Source organism: Sciurus carolinensis, chromosome 10, assembly GCF_902686445.1.
Source record: "Sciurus carolinensis chromosome 10, mSciCar1.2, whole genome shotgun sequence".
NCBI classification, from domain to species: domain Eukaryota; kingdom Metazoa; phylum Chordata; class Mammalia; order Rodentia; family Sciuridae; genus Sciurus; species Sciurus carolinensis.
The window spans coordinates 139,350,891-139,371,661 of NC_062222.1; the positions used below are offsets into that span (position 1 = coordinate 139,350,891).

At 53.7% G+C, this 20,771-nt stretch overlaps 1 protein-coding gene across 3 annotated transcripts in view; it reads left to right on the forward strand.

Annotated features, from left to right (window-relative positions):
- The window catches only part of Zfyve28 (zinc finger FYVE-type containing 28), a 114,728-nt gene extending 94,317 nt beyond the window's left edge, over window positions 1–20,411 (forward strand). For 2 of the 3 annotated variants that reach the window (XM_047567151.1, XM_047567152.1), the window contains exons 9-12: window positions 15,353–15,507; window positions 16,179–16,295; window positions 17,555–17,659; window positions 19,203–20,411. In XM_047567151.1, the coding sequence (XP_047423107.1) occupies window positions 15,353–15,507; window positions 16,179–16,295; window positions 17,555–17,659; window positions 19,203–19,954 (1,129 nt within the window). In that variant the 3' untranslated portion in view covers window positions 19,955–20,411. Of the gene's footprint in view, window positions 1–15,352; window positions 15,508–16,178; window positions 16,296–17,554; window positions 17,660–18,647; window positions 18,752–19,202 lie in introns of all 3 variants that reach the window. The other variant, XM_047567153.1, reaches the window with a different exon arrangement.
- Window positions 20,412–20,771: the final 360 nt, after the last annotated feature.

Sequence of the window (20,771 nt, forward strand, 5' to 3'; positions counted from 1 at the left end):
TGGCTATTGTGCATTGAGCAGCTATGAACATTGATGTGGCTGTATCTCTGTAGTATGCTGATTTTAAGGCCTTTGGGTATAGGCCAAGGAGTGGGATAGCTGGGTCAAATGGTGGTTCCATTCCAAGTTTTCTAAGGAATCTCCACACTGCTTTCCAGAGTGGCTGCACTAATTTGCAGCCCCACCAGCAATGTATGAGTGTACCTTTTTCCCCACATCCTCGCCAACACCCATTGTTGCTTGTATTCTTGATAATCGCCATTCTAATTGGGGTGAGATGGAATCTTAGTGTAGTTTTGATTTGCATTTCTCTTATTACTAAAGATGGTGAACATTTTTTCATATGTTTGTTGATTGCTTGTAGATCTTCTTCTGTGAAACGTCTGTTCATATCCTTAGCCCATTTGTTGATTGGGTTATTTGTATTCTTCATGTAGAGTTTTTTGAGTTCTTTATATATTCTGGAAATTAGTGCTCTATCTGAAGTATGAGTGGCAAAGATATTCTCCCATGTTCGGAGGCTTTTAAAAGCAGCAAAAGCTCAGAGAGTCTGTAAGGCATGAATGGAGGTGGGCGGCAGCAGTGCATGTGTGTACGTGCACATGTGTATGCATATGTGTACACACGAGTCTGTGTGTGTGTGTATGTGCACGCACTTCTGCTTATCTGCTTTTCCCAATTTTAGAATGGGACCCCTGCAAGGTAGTTAGGAGGTGATGCTGTGAGATCAAGTTCTGATATGTTAGGGTGGAACCTGGGGCCTCACACATGCTAGGCAAGCACTTTACCACTGAGCCTACTCCCCAACCCACAGTGGGGCCTTTTTAAGAGCTGAGCAAGTGTCAGCCTGGGTCTAGTTGTGTCTCCGAACCCAGCATCTTGGGCAGGCAGGGCTGAACCCAGAGGAAGCAGACCACAGCCCCCTGCTCCCCATAGCTCCTTGGCTGAGGGGGCAGCTTTGTGCCTAGCTTTAGGGAGAAAGTGAGGAACCAGGTGAGCACCCAAGGCAACGCCCTTCCCAACCCCTGGTCTGCAGTGGGGAGGGGTGAGGCCTGCCTGAGGGGGCTGGCTTCCTGGGCGGCTGGTGAACTGAGGGCATCACAGCTGCTCTGGGCCCAGGGGACAAGGTGTGGCCCTGCCGACTCTGCTGTACCCTGGCTTTGGGGAATGTCTCCTGGGGGCCATCAGCAAGCAGCTTCATAGACTTACTCACTGATAACTGACAGGGACTAGTGGACAGACGGGACCCACTAGGGTGGCCATGGAGGGGTTGTCATAGGAACGTGGAGGGTAAACCTCAGGAGTCAGGCACCACTGCATCCAGTCCTATGGGCTGGCAGACTTGGCCTTCCATGCCTGAAGGAGAGCTGCGCCTGGGCAGTGCAGCCTCAGGGAGACCAGCGTGGGCGACCTTTCCTCCCTGGGCTGGTCCTGTACCTGAACCCCTCAGGCACACAGCCTGTTGGCCTGTGGCTGGGACAGGCGGCTCTGGTGGAGCCAGCGTCCCCTGCCCATGCAGGCCTGCATTCTCTCGGTTGTCAGCCGATAGCCCCAGCAAGGATGGGGCGCCCTTGGGCCTGCCTGCCCTCTGTTCTGCCCTCCTCAAGCTTGCACCTTCCTCTGTCTCTCCGGGACCTGAAAGTGTCCTGGAGGAGAAGGGCTGGCTGCATCTTCCACCGCCTGCCTGTCACTCCCAAATCTGGGTGGGGCTCTTGCTCAGAGTGCTCCTTCTGGACACCACAGGCAGGTCTGGAGACCTTTCCAGGATCTCAGTCCCCAGGTCCATGGCCTGCTGACCCTAGTGCACAAGGCCCCAGGCAGTTTCAAAATGGAGACCGTGGGGAGGGGTGTGCCTGCAACCAGCGTGGGGCAGAACTTGGCCACTCCAGGGCTGGGGCAGCTTGACATCCTTGTCCTGCCTGGCCCTTTGGAGGGCTGACCTCTCTGACAGTGGCAGGTAGAGGCAGTCTGTGGCCCTGAGAGCTGGTCCAGCAACCACGGCCCCCACCTCCAGTTAGCCCCCGCGCCTCTCGGGAGGCTGTGCCTCAGCTCCATTGCAGGCCTAGGGCCTCCCAGCAGAGGGACTTGAGTGCCCACCCCTCCGTGGTGTGTGCTCAGGCATCCCTGAGGACCCTGGGTGGACGGCATCATCTTCTCGTTCTGCAGTACACCAAGGCCCTGGGACTGCAGAAGTAATGACTCCAGGGCCCTCCGCCCTCACTGCCCCTCTTCCTGTGAGTCCCCACCACTCCCGAGACTCCCATCCAGTGGCCTTGCTGGCACTGTGGGATTCTGGTCCCAGGCCAGGCCCTTCTGCATCCTCAGTGGACTCACCTTGCAGGCAGGACCCTTGGCACCCTCGAGGAGTCTGGGCAGGACCAGAGTCTGTGACCTCAGCAGAAGCAGGTGGGAGTGAGTGTGAAACGCCTAAGGGACACTGAGTGGCTTGTCTCTAGGGACATTGGCACTACTACTGTGCAATTAGAGGTGAGAAACGGGCTAATTTTCATGGCTGTGCTGCCTGCAAACCCAGTCTCTGTTTTGCATTTGGGACTTGAAACCACGCTGTAGGTATTCGCCGTCCACAGTGATTCCTCTGACTCCCTCGGCCTGTGGAATAGGAACTGCTCCTTCCCCCCCAAGCCTTGTTGCTTGCCTGCCCTGGGCGTGCAGCACGGGGAGGGAGAGCCCAGGGGAGGCTTCACCTGAGTGCCCTGGGGACCCCCTGAGTGTGGGTCTGTGCACAGTGATGTCTTGTCAAACATTATCTGGACGTTGGCTTCTGGCTCCCTTTCTTTAACTCTCCAGGCCCGTGTCATTCTCTGCAGTTGGGGCTGTGCACACAGCCTTGACCACTGACCTTTCAAGGTGGTATCGTCATTCAGGTTTTATGGGAAAGCCAGGCACAGTGGTGAACACCTATAATCCCAGGGACTGGGGAGGCTGAAACAGGAGGATCACCAGTGTAGGGCCAGCCTGGGCAATTTAGTGAGACTTAGTGAGACCCTGTCTCCAAATAAAAATTTTAAAAGGGCTGGGGATGCCGCTCAGTGGTAGAGTGGCCCTGGGTTCAAGCTACAGTTCTGCAAATTTTGTAGGAAAGAAGCGGAGACTGGGAGTCATGGAGTGATCTGCTCAAGTTCACAGGACTGGTCAGCGTGGAGCCAGGACCCAAGTCCAGGACTGTCTGACTGCAACACCACCAGTGTCATGGCACCAGGAGTCCCGTAATAGGTGGGGTGTGAACAAGCACCCCGTTTTATGTGCACGCATGTGACGGAGACCTCGGCTGTTCCTGTGGTTACAGGAGCCTGTGGACATGCGCTCTCATATCATAGGAACAAGTCTTGTTTCTGTCCACCTGACATGTTCCACATCCTCGTGTGCCCTTCCAGCTGTGAAGACCCCTGTGCATGCCTGTGACCCCAGCTACTGGGGAGGGGACTTGGGGATCCATCAGAGACAGGAGGATTGTGTAGCAAACAATGTAGCAAACGCCCTTCCTAAAACAGACGGACATAGTGGGCTGGGGACATAGCTCAGTTGGTAGAGTGCTTGTCTTGTAAGTCCAAGGCTTGGGTTCCGTCCCCAGCACTGCAAAAGAAAAAAAAAAGACAAGGACAAGCAGACAAGGGCTCCCCTCTGCTCAGTGCCTTCCTCGAGTGCTTGTGATGTTCACAGCCTCTGCATGAGAGCACCCTTCACAGTCACCTTGGAGTTGTTCAGTGCTCCATCTGTGGAACGAATACAGCAAGTATAAACACTTTGCAAGGCACTGTAAACATCGATCTCAGATTTAGAGCCCCTTAAGTGATTTGGGCCATAATTATGTGACTCCTTCTTTTGAATATCAGAGACTTAAGACATGTGCTATTGGTGCGAATCGTTTCCACTCGCTGTGGGCACAGCCCTGCCTCCCCTGCCATGCGTGTGGCCTACTTGGAGGCCTGGCGTCTGCGTCTGTGCTGCCCCAGTGCCATGCAGGAGGGATCTTCCTTGTCTGGTCACACAGTTGTTTGACTGCCCATTCATTGGGTTGGGGAGCAGGTCTCTGGGTCAAGTATCTGACCAGGCTCCCAGGCTCACCCAGCAGCAGGTAAGATGCTTCTGGGATTGGATTACAGATTCCACTTCCTGGTTCCTGTTCTGCGGCTGCTGTAACCAAATACCCACAAGCAGGAGGCTTAAGTGACTGGAATTCTTCACAGTTCTGAGGTCAGGTACTGGCAGGGCAGTGCTCCAGCTGGGGCTCTTGGGAGGACCCAGCCAGCCTCTTCCAGCTGCCGGTGGCTCCTGGCATCCCCTTTCCTGTGGCTGCATCCTGTGACCCCCCGCCTCTCCTGAACCCTGCATCTCCCCTTCCACCTCTCCTCAGGATACTTATTGGACGTAGGGCCTGGGGAGAAAGTGCGAGATGGTCTCACCTCAAGAGCCTCTGCTCAGTATAACTGCAAAGACCCTTTTCTAAAATGCTTACAGTCCATTTCTGGGGATTTGATTTGGACACATCATATTTTGGAGGGTGCCCCAAACTTAACCCACTATGGTATCTGAGTCCTGTGCTCCTACCACTCTACTCTTCCTCCCTGTGGAGAGCCTCCACCTTCATGGCACCGCAGGAGAGGACAAGAGGAGAGACCTGCTGAGCACTGGTGTCTCTGCAGGTCCTGAAGGTTGCTCTTTCCCTAACCCCTGTCATCACTGAGCACTGCTGCAGAGGGGAGAGACTGCATGGAAGTTCTCCACTGCCTGCCCAGCAGGTATCTGTTAGAAGGCCAGGGCGTACTGGGCTGCAAGGAGCTGGCAGGTGCTGCAGAGTGCTGAGGTATTGGAGTGCTTCTCTGGGAGCATGGGGAGATGATGCCTGAGCAGCAGTCCTGTAGGGTAGGGCCAGGAAAAGAGCTGGGCATGGGGTAGGGCAGGGATGGCTTCTCCAGTGAGACCAAGGAACAACCCGGATGAACTAGGGGGCTTCTGTGAGTATCCAGGCAAAGAGCCTTCTGGGCTCAGTGACATCCGTGCAACATCTGTGCAAAGGCCCTGTAGCCACAGCCTGCCTAGCCTGTCTGTGACAGCAAGAAGCAAGGCTGAGAGGAGTAGGTGAAGGGATAAAGCAGGAGGGGAGGTTGACAGAGATGAGGAATGGAGGATTTGAGTTCTGATCTGTGTTTTGAAAGGTTCTCTGTCCTGGACCTGTGGGGTCTTGGCAGGGGCTGTATCTCCTTGGGGCAGCCCTGACAGTATAGGGTGCACCGTGCCTCTCAGGGCCTGGGTACAGGGTTCCTCTGAGACCTGGAGAAATTCTGCTTCACGAGTTTTCCTTAGGCCGCCCTGGGGGGCATAGAGCCAGGTGGGCTCTATGGGAGTGTCATGTCAGGCCTCTGAACAGGCTTGCCTGGGCTGAGATCATAATGAAAGCCCAGTCCACCTGTGCTGCCTCACCTGCAGGCCCTGACCAGGGCTGCCAGCACGCTGGCACCCCCAGCATGCCAGGACCCCACCAGCCCTACTGCCTTGCTGCAGTGGGGAAGTCACCTGCCTGGGTCTCCCAACAGCTGTGAGCACTTGCTGCCTCCCATCCTCTGCACAGGCCAGAGGGTGCTGCATGGGAAACGTCCAGCCACTGACGTGTGGAATCTGACCTGGGCAAGAGACACAGGCTGGATCAGGGCAGCTGGACCCATGTGGGAAGCCCCTTTGCCATCTGGCCTCTCAATGCTGCCACTCAATGTGTCACCTGTTTCTTTGCCTCCTGTGATCAGTCACTGCCACTGACAAGTTCCAGATCCCTGTGCTATTTGGGGCATGTCCTACAGATATATGCTCCCCACAAGGTCCTCTGCCAGCCGCTGGGCAGTTGGGTGGCTCTGAGACCAGCCCTTATCCCCCAACCCCACTCAAAGTACCTGTGCAGTGTGGTGCCGGTGATCCTGCCCTGGGTGACCCTCCATTGTTCTGTCCACTTAGGCTCTTTCTGGGGCCTCAGGCTGATGGAGTGTCAGTCACAGGTGCTGGGGTGGCCACACTCCCTCCTGCCCTAGGGTCTGTTGTGGTGCCCTGTACAGATAAGCAAGATTCCCTGGGGAAGGGTCTGCACACACTGGAGTCTCTGAGATGGGGCTTACACCCCAATCAGGCTTCTCTTCAGCACAGTGCTTTGCTTTTGCTCTGGGTTCTTTCCCAGGATGTTAGCTGCCACTCAGTTCCTCCATTTCAGTATCTGCCTGTTGTATCAGTTAGTTATGCTGCATAACAAATCCCAGTATGCCAAGTGGCCTCAGGAAGTGCCTGGAGGTCATCTCAGCTCCCACAGCCCAGACCAGGTGTGGTGTGAGGGGCTCTCTGTGCCAGGTCTCAGCAGGCTGACATCCAGAGTCGGGTGGGCAGTCTTCTCATCTGGAGCTGGTGTCATTTCTGCCCATGTGTCTTGTGGAACAAGGGGAGATCAAAATAGTCATGACAGGTCCAGAGCTCAGCACTGCCCAGCCTCAGTGGCCATGCGCCCTGTCCCAGGGATTCAGGCTGCCCAGTGCCTGCCAGATGCTCACCCCCATGAAGGTAGGACTATGCTCACCTCTGACTGGTTGCCTTTCTGATGTCCCCAATCTGACAGTCACAAGGTCTCACTAACACAGAGGCAGGCTGGCCTGGGGATAGGAGGGAGGAGCATCTCGTGACACCCATCCCCAGGGAGAAGCAAGGTTGGTGCCAAACGGGCTCTCTCTGCAGCCTTGTAGTGGGACCCTAGTCCTGCAGCAGATGTGGCAGGCTAATATTCCTGCACTTGCAGTGTCCCTGCCTGCAGATGATTTGGGGAAGGGGGGCACCTGTGATGGGTTCCCAGATTGTGCCTACTTCCCTGAGGGCCAGAGGAGCATGGTCACTGGAGGGCACCCCAAGAGAATGCACCAGAATCTGAATGACACTTAGAAGCCACCTGACTCTGGCTAGAATCTACCAGGAGGATCGCAAGATGGGAGTGTTGGGCAGGCCACCAGCCAGCTGACCATATGGCTGTGAGAAGTCTTCCTTAGGAGCAGAGTCATGCATTAGAGCCACCAGAATGACAACGAGTGGCTGGGGAGGACCAAAGCAGGAAGACATGGTCTGTTCAGAAGAAATGGGCAGATCTGGGCTGACAGAAGTACAACGGCCTGCCAGCCATCGCCCTGGCCAGGGATGCGGCTGCCATGACAAAGTACCTTGACACCCGGCAGCTGAGAGTGTTGATGTCTCACCGTCCCAGAGGCTGCAAGTCCCCAACCAGGTGTCCAGGGCCGGCTCCCCTGAGGCTGTGAGGGAGCTTCTGTCCCGGGCCCCCCTGCAGCTCTTGGTGGTTCCGGTGTCCTTGGGGCTCCTTGGCTCGTAGAACCAGCATCCTGACCTCTGCCATCATCATCACAGGACGTTCTCCCTGCCTGCGAGTCTGTCCAAGCTCCCCTTCCACGAGGACACCAGTCGTGGGGATGAGGGCCACCTGCTCCAGTGCGGCCTCGTCTGAACTGATTACACCTGCCAGGACCTTATTTCCAAATAAGGCCACCATCTGAGGGACTGCGGGCCGTGACTGAAGCATGGATTGGGTGGAGGGGACACCATTCAGCCCTCCTTGTGCACACACCTCACTGCCAAATCCTCACCATGCTAGACTTCAAGGGCACTGACCAATGAGCAGGGTCCACCTGCTGCTGATTTCCAAATGTGACTTTGGCCACTGATTCCAGGGTATCTCCTGGAAGGTGTCCTAACCCTGCTCTACCCCAGGACTCACAGAGGAAGGCAAAGCCAGATCTTGCTGAGGTTGGCAGATCAGGGCTCTGGATACTTTCCTCTTGTGACCAAAGGTGTCCTGGATGGTGCGTCCACCCTGGCTCAGGGGCCCCCTGAGCAAGGCCTTCACACAAGTTCCCCAGGAAGGCCATGCTCACCCCCATCTTAGGCCTCACCAGTCAGGTCTCTGCCAACTTGTCCCCCAAGGCTGGCCTGGCCCCTCTGTGCCCTGTCCCACTCTCCACCCTTCCTCTCATTGTCTCCAAGCCCTTACCCTGGCAGAAGACAGTCTTACTTCCGAGCAGTTTTCCAGGCTGACTGAATGCCCCCTCGGCCCCCGTGGCATGTGGCCAGGACTCTGCCAGTGCATGTGTCCTGTGTAGCACCTAGCCTAGCACATGAGTACTCGGTCCACTCACTTCCATGCGGACTCTGGATGGTGAGGTTCTAAGACAGGGGCAGCACACACCATGATTCACACTCTGTTTCCTCAAGAGTCTATTTTGGAAAGTATGGAGCATCCTTTGGGGACCCCTGGCCAACAGGGTGGGGTCCAGGCCCCTCGGGACACTGGCAAATCCTTCCCTTGTCTGCTGCCTTCCAGCATTGCCAGAGTGGGCTCCACAGGTCTCCACTCAGGCTGTCCTCATGCTGACCCTCCAGGAAGCACCCCTGGTGCCCCAGGCACTCCTCCACCCTGAGCAAAGAGGTCCTCTTCCAATCCTCATAACATGCCTTATCTGTGGCTCTTCCATTACGCAATATTGTGTGATACTTAACTGTTTGCCTATTTAGCTCTGTTGTCAAATCCTGAGCTCCTAAGGACTCAACTGTGCAATTCCTGGCTCATAATTGGTGCTTAGTCTATGTTTGTAGGACAAGTGGGGAGCGATTGGTTGGATGGATGGATAAATGATGACTGATGGCTGATGGATAGATGGATGATGGATGGATGGGTGACTGAATGGATGAATGTGTGTATGTGTGAATGGATATATGGATGTATGGGTGGATGAATGGATGGAAAGGTGAATGAATGGATAGATGGACGGGTGGACACATGCAAGGAAGACTTGTAAGGAGCAGCCAGCCTACCAGCTGTTTCCAAGCTTCCATTTCCTCCACCAAGCACAGCTTTTGAAGCTCATCAGTCTCTTGTTGTTCTTGCTTTCCTGTTAGCTGGGTCTTTGCAGAGAGCTTCAAGGGTTCCCAGATGTTGTGACCAGAACATCTCACCGTGCTCTTTGTTTTCCCAAGTTGGCGTTCTTATTTCACAGGCTCTCAGAAGTTCAAGATAATGAAAGTCTTTTTTCTGTCTACACACTCAGTTACTAAATTCTTCACCACCTGATTCACTTGGGCTTTTTACCATCTTCCTTTTTAAAAGTGATTGGTATTGAAATTTTAGGTTCAATAAAATGCCCTCATCTGCTGAATTCAGATATATCCAGTTTCCAAGAGTTCACAGGTTCCCTCAGATTTTTCTACTGCCACAATAAATTCACTTTTTTCTCCTCTATGTGCGCTGTCCACAGGAAGCACTTTGGAAAGTTTGCATTGCTGGCATGGCCTGACTGTGACCATGGCTGAAGACGTGGACTGGACTGCACCAGTAGTATTCGTGTGACTGCTCAGAATCACTCTGAATTTCTGTAGCAAAGAATGACGTCTCACAGTCAGTGGAACCAGGGAATCCGCTTGCCTTCTGTGGCAGGAAGGAGCACCCAGCCGCAGTCACTGGAGAGTTGAGAAGCTGCGGAGATGCTGGAGAGTTCTGCATCTGTGAGCATGCTGGTGGTATGCTGATGTGCTAGGGTAGTGGTTGGTGCTAGTGACAAGAGTGCGGACTTTATGGCCAGGCTTAGGAAGCCCCTGGCAGGGGCCAGGGCCCTGCTCTTCAGCCTCTGCCTCCTATGACTGGCTCTCTGTGTCTTGAGCCCTCACTGGAGGGGCACCTGTCACTCTCCGGTTTATGTATGCAGTGTTCCACTGGACTTGGCTTTCAGAGGGTCTGATTCCCTCCAGGGGTCTCACCTCACCTCTCCCCTGTCCAGCAACTTCCAAGGCAGGTCAACATCCTTCCAAACGCAGCTTCCTGGGCCTCCCCATGCTCAAAAAATGCCTATGCAGGAGGCCCAGCAATGTGCTGACCCAGACAGGACTCGGCTGGGGCTCCAGGTGAAATCCCCAGCTCTACCTCCGTATCCTGTTCTTTGGTTGCTCTTGGCCCTAGAAGCCCAGCAGGACTCCTGATGGTAAGGGCCTCCTTGGCTTTTCTGTCTGTGGCCAGTCTCTGTAAGCACCCCCCTTGGCTCACTTTCTGTCCATCCATCCAACTTCTTCACTTTTCTGCCAGGCTTCAAACCAGTCCAGCGGGGGCCTCAGGAGAGTGCTCTTCAGTGGGGTATGGTGCCAGCAGCGGGATGCTTGTCCAGAAAGACTTCTTACCTGGGGTCGACCCTGCAGCCTCTTCCTTTTCTGGGAAATGAACCTCTTGCCACAAATGGGCCCAAGGGTGCCATCTGCTGCTGGCAGGTACTTTGCTCTCTTCTTGGAACAGCATTTAGTCTTTTGATCAGAAATGTAATACTTGACCACAGGAGAGGTTTTGGTAAATAATGACCTGCCTGCAGGCCTGCTATTCAATAATGAAATGTCATACTGAGGCTTCATGTTTATAGTTGAGTGTATCTCCTAATTTCCCATCTATGTACTTATGATATTTCTAATTTTTTAAAAAGTGCTACCTTTTTCATTTAATATGTTAACATTTGCAGTGTTCTCAGCTGTCCATCATACAGATGTGACTTCATGTGCAGAGTCAGCTCACTGTTGATGGATGTGTGGCTTATGAGATATCCCTTGTTTATGACTATAGGAAAGGTCACAAGGGTGCACAACTGTCACCACCCTCAGATTCCAGAATGTCACCCTGTAAGGAAGCCCCAACGCCATCAGTAGACATCTCCGCCCCCCACCCCCCAGGCCCCGCCGCCGCCTCGGCTCTGACTGCCCCGCTCCACTCTCTGTCTCCCTCAGTTGGCCTGTCCTGGGTGTTTGGGGTAGTATGTGGCTTTTGTGACTGGCCTGATGTCTTCCAGGCTCACCCACGTTGTAGCATGGTCAGTATCTGGCTCCTTCCTGTGGCTGAAGATCGCTCCCACCTGTGGACGTACCTTGTTCTGTTTACCTGCTCGTCTACCTGAGCCTGCCATTTCACTTTCTGGCTTCTCCACATCCTCCCTGTCCTCACCCACACTCGTTTTTAGTTTTGTTGTTTTGAAACAATTATTTCAATGGATGTAAAATGATATTTTATTGCCATCTTGATTTGCATTACCCAAACGAAATGATGTTGAGCGTCTTCTCTTAGGTTTTTTGTACACTTGTATACCTTCTTTGGAGAAATGTGTATTCGGATCCATTTTCCAGTTGTTAGCTAGGTTTATTTTGTATTTTTATCATTGAGTTATAAGGGTTATTTCCACATTCCAGATACTATTCCTTAACTTTATTAGACACACGATTTTCAAAAACTATTCTGTTTTTTCTTTTTGTACTTTCTCCACAGTGTCCTATGAAGCACAGAGGTTTTTAATGTTCGTGAATGTGTCTGTGTTTTCTTTTGATGCTGTTTTAGGTGTTATTTCTGAGAGACTGTAACCTAAGCCAAGGTTACAAAGATGTGCACCTGTGTTTTCTTTTAAGAACTCTGTGGTTTTAGCTCTTGGATTTAAGTATTTGTTCCATTTAAAAATTTTTTTTTAGTTGCAGATGGACACAATACCTTTTTTTTTTTTAAATTTATTTATATGTGGTGCTGAGGATGGAACCCAGTGCCACACACATGCTAGGCAAGTGCTGTACACTGAGCTACAGCCCAGCCTATGTTTGTTCCATATTGAGTTCACATTTGCATATGGGATAAGGTAAGAATAGGACTGCTGGCTTTGGCACGTGGCTGTCTGGTTTCCCAGCAGTGTTTATTGAAGACTGCTCACTCCCCTCTGCTGGAAATCAGCTGCGTCAGTGCACAGGTCCATATGGACTTCTTTCTGGACTCTAGTTGTGTATGCAGGGCCTGTGTCACAGTCTTGATCACTGAGGATGCTTTTCAGATTTCGAGTCACGGGTGTAAGTCTGAGTCCTCCCACTTATTTTTTCTTCTTCAGGGTTGTTTTGGCTCTTCTGGCTCCTTGCATTTCAGTATGAATTTTAGGATCAGCCTATCAATTTCTGCATGGAAACAAAAGGCAGCCGATGTTTTTATTGTGATTCATGGGATCTGGAGATCAATTTGGGGAGCTTGCCAGCTTGACAATCCATGAACACAAGATGACTTTCCATTTAATCATCTCTTTTGATTTATTTCAGTGATGTTTTCTAGTTTTCAGCATATAACTTCACACTTCTTTCATTAAATTTATTCCAAGTATTTTGATCTTCTTGTTGTACATGGGATTATGTTTTAAATTTCATTTTCAATTTATTGCTGCCACATCTAAATATGAGTTTTTAAAATACGTCTTTATTGATATGTAGTGTAAATACCATAAATTCCACCCTTTTGCAGCGTATGTGTCAGGGCTGGGGTGTGGCTCGGAGGCAGGTCACGTGCCTAGCATGCGCAAGGCCCTGGGTGCACACACTGAAAAGGCATACATCAGTGGTTTCTAGCGTGCAGACACCCAGACTTCTACACTGGACACCACCCCGATCCAACCTTCTTGCACACACTGGCCTCTTCCTTCTCTGCCTTGATCATGTTTGTTTTTTTGGATCTGGTAGAACACACGTGACATAGAACCTGCCATCCTGACCATGTTAACTGTGCCTCTGCAGCCGAGCACAGCCACTCCCACTGGCTCTCTCCAGAATGCTTTCATCTTTTGAACTTGAACTTGGGCCCCGTTCCCCTCCCCGACTCCTGGTAACCACGCTCCTATTCTTGTTGTCCTGGCTTTGCCCACTCTAGGGGCCTCCTGTGAGTAGAGTCCTACAGGAGTCTTTCCTTGGTGCCTGCTCTCATTGACTTAGTGCTTTCAGGGCATGTCCACATTGTGGCACGGGTCCAAATTTCCTTCCTTCTGGAGGCTGAATGATTCTGTCATGCACGTATGCCATGTTCTGTTTGCCCATTTACCCTGGGTGCTCATTTGGGGGGTGTCCCCCTGCTGCCTTTGAGGTTAATGGTGCTATGGGATTTTGTGGAAGGCATTTGTTGGACCTCCATCTTCAGTGATTTGGGGTGAGGCTGTCGACAGTGATGAAGGGGTGCTGGGTAAAAGCTGGCGTCTAGGACAGTGAAGGCCCTTCCCCTTTCCTTCCTCAGCTCCCAGGGAGAGGTCAGCAAGGCCCACATCCAGGCTGAAGGTCAGGGCCTTTGCCTCTGTGAAACTGGGCCAGCAGGGAGGAGGGAGCCATAGATCATCCTGAGGGTCCAGCAACACCTGGTTCCCTAACCTGGTATTCCCAGCCCCACCCAAGACTCCGCCCTCCTCAGTGTTCCAGTGAACACCCACTCTGCTAGGACTTTGCAATTAAATGCACACCCATGCACCACTGTCACACTGAAGGAAGGAACTTCTGGAGGTCTGTGCCTCTCTCGTCCCAGCCGCTCTCCATGCGGCAAACCATGGTCCTGAATGCTCAGGGGCATCTCTGTGCTTCAGAGTGGTTTGACGTCATGAGGGTGTGCTCTGAGTAAGACAGTGGGCAGTTCTCGTGTTTCTTGGGGGTGCGTCTGGGTCCTGCAGTGTGCAAGATCCACTTGCATGGTCAAGGGGCTGCAACTGGCTCCCCTCGTCCTCTGTAACCCTTGCCCACAGATCACAGTAGACTCTCTAGCACATTGCTTGCAGGCTTGGGCTCCTTTCTGTTTTTCTCTGGAATATTCAGTCCTACCTTGAAGGTTCCATTGTGTCTGCAGACATATAAAGACAAGAGTTTCCAAGCTGATATAGGGATGACTACCTGTAGTCCCAGCAACTTGGGAGGCCCAGGAAGGAGGATCATAAGTTCAAGACCAGCCTCAGCAAGTTAGCAGGACCCCCCACTCTCAAAATAAAAAAGAGAAAGGACTAGGGAATGTAGCTTCTACTAGAGCACCCTAGTACAATCCCCAGTATCTCAAAAAAAAAAAAAAAAAAAAAAAAAAGCCGAGTTTGGGCATATCTACTGGGCAGGTCCAGTTTCATTCAGGTGGTGCCAAATTACCTTTCCAGAGAGGTTGCACCCATTTACACTCCCACCAGCAAGGTGAAAGTTTCCTGTTTTCTATCTATGACCGGCAGTCATTCAGGCCCTTCCTCAGATAGCCTAGGACCCTCAGCGTCTGAGGCAAGCTGCTGGCATAGGAAACAGATTGAACAGACCAGTTCCCCTAAACGGGGAAAGAGACAGTGCAGGGCACTGATGGCAACTTTTAAAACATTGCAGTGAATGAACATTTCGAGATAGAAGACATTGCCTCCAGGAAACAGCAGTTAGAGTAGGAAATTGAGAACCTGATAGCAGAAACGAAAACGTCAAGGGTACAATGGGAAGAAAAAGCAGAGGAAATTTCCCAGAAAGTGGGACATAAAGACAAGGCAAGAGAGGTAGGATATGTCATTTTTAGGGTGCAACTAGGGTGAAGGCTGTCAGCTGTGAGCACCCTTACACAGCTGCAGGCACCCCTGAGCAGCAAATGGATGAACCTGGTCACATTTGCTGGGAAGGCAACAAGGGATGTGACAGGAGGTGGGGGCATCTGAGTGCTGTGTGGCCACATGTAGCATGTGTTGCAAGCTGGGTGACCTCAATCTACAAAAGCTTGCCCTGGCTGTCTGGAGACCCCAGTCCAGATGTGGCAGGGCCTCTCTCCCTTCTGAGGCTCTGGGGAGAATTCCAACTCCTCCCAGCTCCTGGGGCGATCTCAGCTTGTGGCTGTGTCCTCCAGTCTCTGGCTCTGTGGCTATATGGCCTCTTCCTCTCTATTGGGTACCTGTGCCACCTCCTCTATGACTGATAAGGACACTTGTCATTGGATTTAGGACCCACTAAATAATCCCAGATAATCTGTTTAAGATCCTTCATTAAATCCATCAGCAGAGACCTTCTTTCTGAATAAAGTCCCACTCACAGGTTCCAGGGCCCAGGGTGTGAACACATCTTTTGAGAGGTCGCCATTCAGTTCCCTGACCCTTAGAAGGCACAAAGGTGAGTTGGATCTTCCACAGATGAAAGTCAGTTGATCTTAAACTGAGGATGCCAGACGGAGTGGCCTACGCTTGTGAGTCGAAGCCATGTCAACACAGGAGGCACCGTGGAAGGAAGGGCTTGGAAGCGGTTGCCATAGGCAGCAGCCATTGAAGGCCCAGAGCAGCGCTGGCACAGGGTCAAAGTCCTGTCCGGCCACCTGGCTTTTTCAACTGGGGCCTGGGGATCACATTGACAACACTCTAAAGTTGGTTCACAGGGATTCCGTTCCTGGGCAGCTTGGCCCTCTGGAGTGGGAGCTGCAAGGCCTGCTGGACTTTAGGCTGCAGGCTCTCACCCTACCCCTCCATCTCCATACACCTGCATTTTCTTCTTTGTGCAGCTGTCCTCCAGCTGGATCCTCCTCCTCAGACAAGACCCAGCTGGAGGCGGCCCCTGCGGCCTCACCTGTCACCCCCGTGGCCACAAGAGAGAAGATCCGATCCAGGTTCCACGGCAGCCATGACCTGATTCACCGTCTGTTTGTCTGCATCTCAGGTGTGAATTCTGGGCCTGGGGTAGATCAAGGATCCACAAGGTACTCTCTAGGGGAGTGGAGACCCCAATCTTGAGCAGCAATCTTTCCCAGGGAGGCTGAAGGAGCTCTATGGATGAGGGCCGGAGCCCTTTCCTCCAGGGAGTGCTGGGGGTGATGGGTGGGGCTGAGCAGAACAGCAGGGCATTGGGCACCTCCTCTGGGCAGGTCCACCCTGGGATCCCCAGCCACGTGGAGCCTGTACTGTGGCCCTGTAGTCCGATTTATTTGGTGCAGTGTGGTCATGGATATGGAGGCTATGCCCACTGGGGAGTGGGCAGGCTATGAATGGACACATCTGGATGCCCAAATTGCTGTGATAGTGACAGGGGCCACTGTGAGGCTAGGCACAATGGAGGCCCTGGTGAGCAGCCAGGACAGCTTAGTGACCATAACAGCTTAGTGGCCATAACCTTGGATAAAGTGTGCTGGTAACAGAGTGGTCTGTGGTGGGCTGTGCAGTGGGCTGTGCATTAAGTTACTGTCCATATATACATCAAGGGAATCCTTTCCCAAGGGGCTGGGACATGCTGGCCTCTGAGCTCTGGCTAGGTCCTGCCCAGCACACAGCACCTGCCTCCAGATCGGTCAGCCTAATTCATCCTTCGTTCCATCCCTCTATCACACTGGTCAGGTGTGGCAGATCAACTGCAGACCAACTATGCGAGCGACCTGAGAAGTATTCTCAAAACTCTGTTCGAGGTCATGGCCACCAAGCCAGAAACAGATGACAAGGAGAAGCTAAAGAAGGGTGAGTGTCCACTCCAGGACAGGTGCTGAGCCTGTGCCAACCCCTGTGTCCACTGCCTGCAGAAAACCATACCTCCTTCTTCTGGGCAAATTCATCATGCCGCCGAGGCAGCCACGCATCCTAAGATTTGCATAACCAGATACGCCAGGCTGTCTGTGGAGGGGACCCAGGACGCATCGCCTAGGGAAGTGGTTCCCCCACCACTTTGCAAGCAGGTCACCTGGCTTTGGTCCCCTTGCACACACTGCAGCAAGATGGCCCAATTTTTTTTATTGCAGATAGGTGCTGGGGATACTTGTCCTTCCTGTTAAAGCTAATACCAGGTGACTGGATGTGACCCAGTGTCACTTCTACCCATCTGTCAAAGCATTCAGAAGTCAGCCAGGGCTAAGGGGAGGGGACGTGGGACCCCGCCCCATGGGGTAGCTGGCAGAGTCTGTTGCTGACTGCAATTTGACTCATGTTTGCATACTCGGCATGTCACAGGCACACACGTGTGCTCTCACAGACACGTTTAGATTTACACACTGCACACTTACATGCACGTAACAGGTATTGGTGAGGGAAAAGGCATCACGTCAGGGACTGATTAGCACGGGGAGTTTGGCCCTCTGTACCTGCAGAGTTCTGAGTGGGAGAGGGGCTAGAGCCCTGCTGCTTGCCCCTTGCACTGGGCTGAGACACCTCACTACAGGGCTTCTGCTCATGGGGTATCTGGCAACAGGATGGCCCAAGTATTCCTGAAGCCCCCAGCCAGCAGTGCGTCCTTGCTGGTGAGGAGGAGCCTGTACCCACCCAGCTCTACTCCCCAAACCACACCATCAAGCCACATTCTACCAGGGAATCTTGACAGGGCTGCCGTCTGGAAACCCAGATTCAGAGGAGGCAGAGACAAGCACTCCTGAGCAGATAGGGACTGGAAGCCACTCAGACCATCCTTGGGGCAGGGCCCACACTGGGCTGCAGGACCTCTGCTTCCCTTCACAATCACAGTTCAAGGGACCTGATCACATGTGCCTGGGCCCCGGGGCTGGATGCCCTTGAGGAGCAGCTGACATGTGCCTTAGGGCACATCATGCTGTGCAAAGAGGAAGCTCTCAACTGACTGGAAGCCCTCTGCCAGGCTGAGGGGACTGGCCCTGTTTGCTGGGTTTGGGGGAGTCCACCTACTGGGAGCACCCAGGTGTGCCCAGCAGGGACAGTCAGTTACATCAACTACATTGCCCACCAAACCCCAGCAGCGTCATTGTTTCTTCCAGTTACCCAGACCCTGCGGAGTGCGGCCTTAGAGGACTGTGCGTTGTGTCAGGAGACACTGTCGTCCTCAGAACTTGCAGCCAAGACCCGCGACGGGGACTTTGAAGGTGTGTGGGAACCTCTAGGCCAGGGGCCAGCATGCTCGCGCTGAGCAGCAGGTGCCTGCGCTGGATGCTTTCAGATGCAGGATCCCTGAAGGAGGCTCCCCTCCAGACAGACACCCCGGCGTCCGGGTGTGCAGCTTCCCACAGGAGGCAGCCTCCTACTCTGCATGCTGTCCTCGGCTCCCAGGTGGGCACACAAGCCCCCTCATTGCTATGTGACCTCAGGCCAGATGTTTAATGTCTCTCAGCCTGGTGGGCACAAGTTCCAGGTTGTGGGAAGCAAGGAGGTGTTAGGTTAAGGCTTGGTTCTAGTGGCCGGCCAGCACCTGACACCCCAGCTCCTCCCCTATACCACAGACCACAGGAGGTATCTGGCATGGCAGCCTGGTGACACTGTAGGACACTATGGGGACTGTGGGGTTCCAGGAGCCTTCCCCCATGGGGGCAGCTGCAGCCTGATCTGGTCACATCTGATCTGAGAGACCTGCTCCCTGCAGTCTCCCCATGGAGTTGGTTGTAGGCAGCTTGGCTATCATAGAAGGAAGATCCAGGCACTTGGGGGTACTGTGGCATGTTTGTGGGAAGGGTCCTAAGACCTTTACAAGGGCTGTTGGCAGAATGTGTAACAGGCCCCCTGGTTCTGGTGGCCTCGCTTGGTGCTGAGATGGATGACGGCAGATGGACCTGACCCAGGGTGACTAGAGCTGGCAGGGAGAGCCTGGGAGTGAGCGAGCCTTGGCCAGGGCACAGTCCTCCAGGTGGATACCGCAGCTTATGTCCCAAGTCAGGGGCCTGCATCTGGGGGTGATTGCCGGGCTCTGTCAATGACTGTGAAAAGGGACCCCCATGTGAGATCATAGCCTGTCACTGAGTCTAGGGGTGACCAGTGAGGAGAGGGGCTGGAGGTGCCTGCCCACCTGCCAGGCCTCTACTCCAGCCCCAGCCCACCTGCACGCCAGGGCTGACATGTCCCTGGCTCTCGTTGTGACAGACCCCCCTGAATGGGTGCCGGACGAGGCCTGCGGCTTCTGCACCGCGTGCAAAGCGCCCTTCACTGTCATCCGCAGGAAACACCACTGCCGCAGCTGCGGGAAGGTGGGTGGCCACGCCAGCCTGTAGCATCTGAGCTGTCCACAGGCACAGTGTCAGGGGCTGCAAGTCAGGACTGGTGTTCCCAGGCTCTGGGGTCCTTGTGCAGATGCCCCTGAGTCCTGGGCCCCGCTCAGACTCCAGACATTGGCCCCTACCAGTGCCCATGTCCAGCCTTGGCCACTCAGAGCCAGGACAGGGAGGGGACAGAGGAACTGAGCAGGAACCTGCTATGGCCTTGGTTCAGCACCTCAACACCCCTCAGGAAGTCTGGACAAAGCCCTGCCCAGGGTTTTCCTGAAGGTCCTAGCTGCACGGGCCACAGGGCCAGGACCAGGCAGACTCCCCATTCATTACCCTGCCTGGTCTGGGTGGGAGGACTGTGTAGGGGCATGGGGCTGGGCCTGCTCAGCACTCTGCAGCAGGCTCACTGTCCTCGTCTCTCCTTGACTTCCAGATCTTCTGTTCCCGCTGCTCTTCGCACTCGGCACCGCTGCCCCGCTATGGGCAGGTGAAGCCTGTCCGCGTGTGCACACACTGCTACATGTTCCACGTCACACCCTTCTACAGCGACAAGGCAGGCATGTGACACAGCACCCAGGCACTCCCCAACCCACCAGGGCCAGGGACTCCCAGGAAGGAGGCGCTGCGCCTGACCCTGGTCCTGTCCAGGCTGCACTGCAGGAGGTCTCCCGCATCTCATCAAGACGCTGCTGCTGCTGCAGACCCATCCAGGTTTCCAGAATGTCCAGAGCCTCTGTCCCACCCACCCTGGCCTCCTTACCTGCAGGGACCCCAGGTCAGGAACAGAACCTGAAAGGAGGTCAGCTTCACCCAGCAAGGGGATCCAGGGACCTAGGGGCTGCCTTTGGGGCAAGGTGGCTGCTGGGCAGGGCTAGGATTTCTTGCCAGTCCATTGGAGTTCCTTCTCCAGCTGGACCTACCAGGCAGGAGAGTGGCCACTGCGAGGCCTTGTCTGCAGCAGAGAATCTGGAAGCAGGAATAAAGGGGTTCTGTGGGCCCCAGTATCTTGGCAGGGCTTCTCGTGTCTTACTTCCCACCTCCTCCCTAGCACCCACTGCCCTCCTCAGGACCATGCTAAACAACATGCATCTCATTTCTTCTGGGAGGGGGAATGCAGGAGGAAGACGTGTCCTGACACCTGCACGTTATCCACTGCCAATGGAGTGGGGGCTGGCTGGGCACTGATACCCACAGGCAGAGGTTTGGTGGGTTTTGGGACCTTGGCTCACCAGACAGCCCAAGGCCACCAAGGGCTGCCCACTAAGCCAACAGTGCCCCCTTCCCTCTGCACCCTCTGGGACCCTGGTCCACTTCCACAGACCCCAGAGTAGCTGGGACCCATGCTGATAGAGCCAAGTGGCCCCAGCGTGGACTCCTCCTCAGGCTTCAATCTCAGGCTTCATATTGCAATGACGATTGCAGTTTTATTTTTGGAGAGATGACACACCTATAGCTTCTTTTATAGGATGAAATCCAATTACTGTTGAGCAGTGGAATACTCATGCACAGAAAAGGCTTCTGTGGGGAAGAATATATAATGGAGGAAATATTATGTATTGAGATTATTTTTATTTTCTAAATGCTGTAATTCGAAACCATTTCCATAAATCTATTTAAGGATTGCAGACGCTGTCCCATCTTCTGTGAGTGCCGACTCCTTTTCTTCTGTCTGGGCAGGGATAGTATTTGTGCTGACATGGATTCTCCTCTAGGAGACTGGGACTTCTGCACTTTGGGACGATTGAAGGGCAGGACTTGGCTTCCCATCAGCTCCAGGAGAGGTGTGGCTGCTCACCCTCTGGAAGCCATCCCCTACCCCGTGAGAGTGCCCTTCTCCCCTCATGTGCATCTGTAGCTGAAACCCCTGGCCTGTGTTTGGGGGCAGGGCTAGTGCTCTTGGCCCCCACACTGGGGCCTACCTCACCTTGGTGGCCATGGTGTCAGACCTGCACTACCCCGCAGCCTGGGGACTGCTTCTGAGGTGCTGTGGAGAGACTGAAGG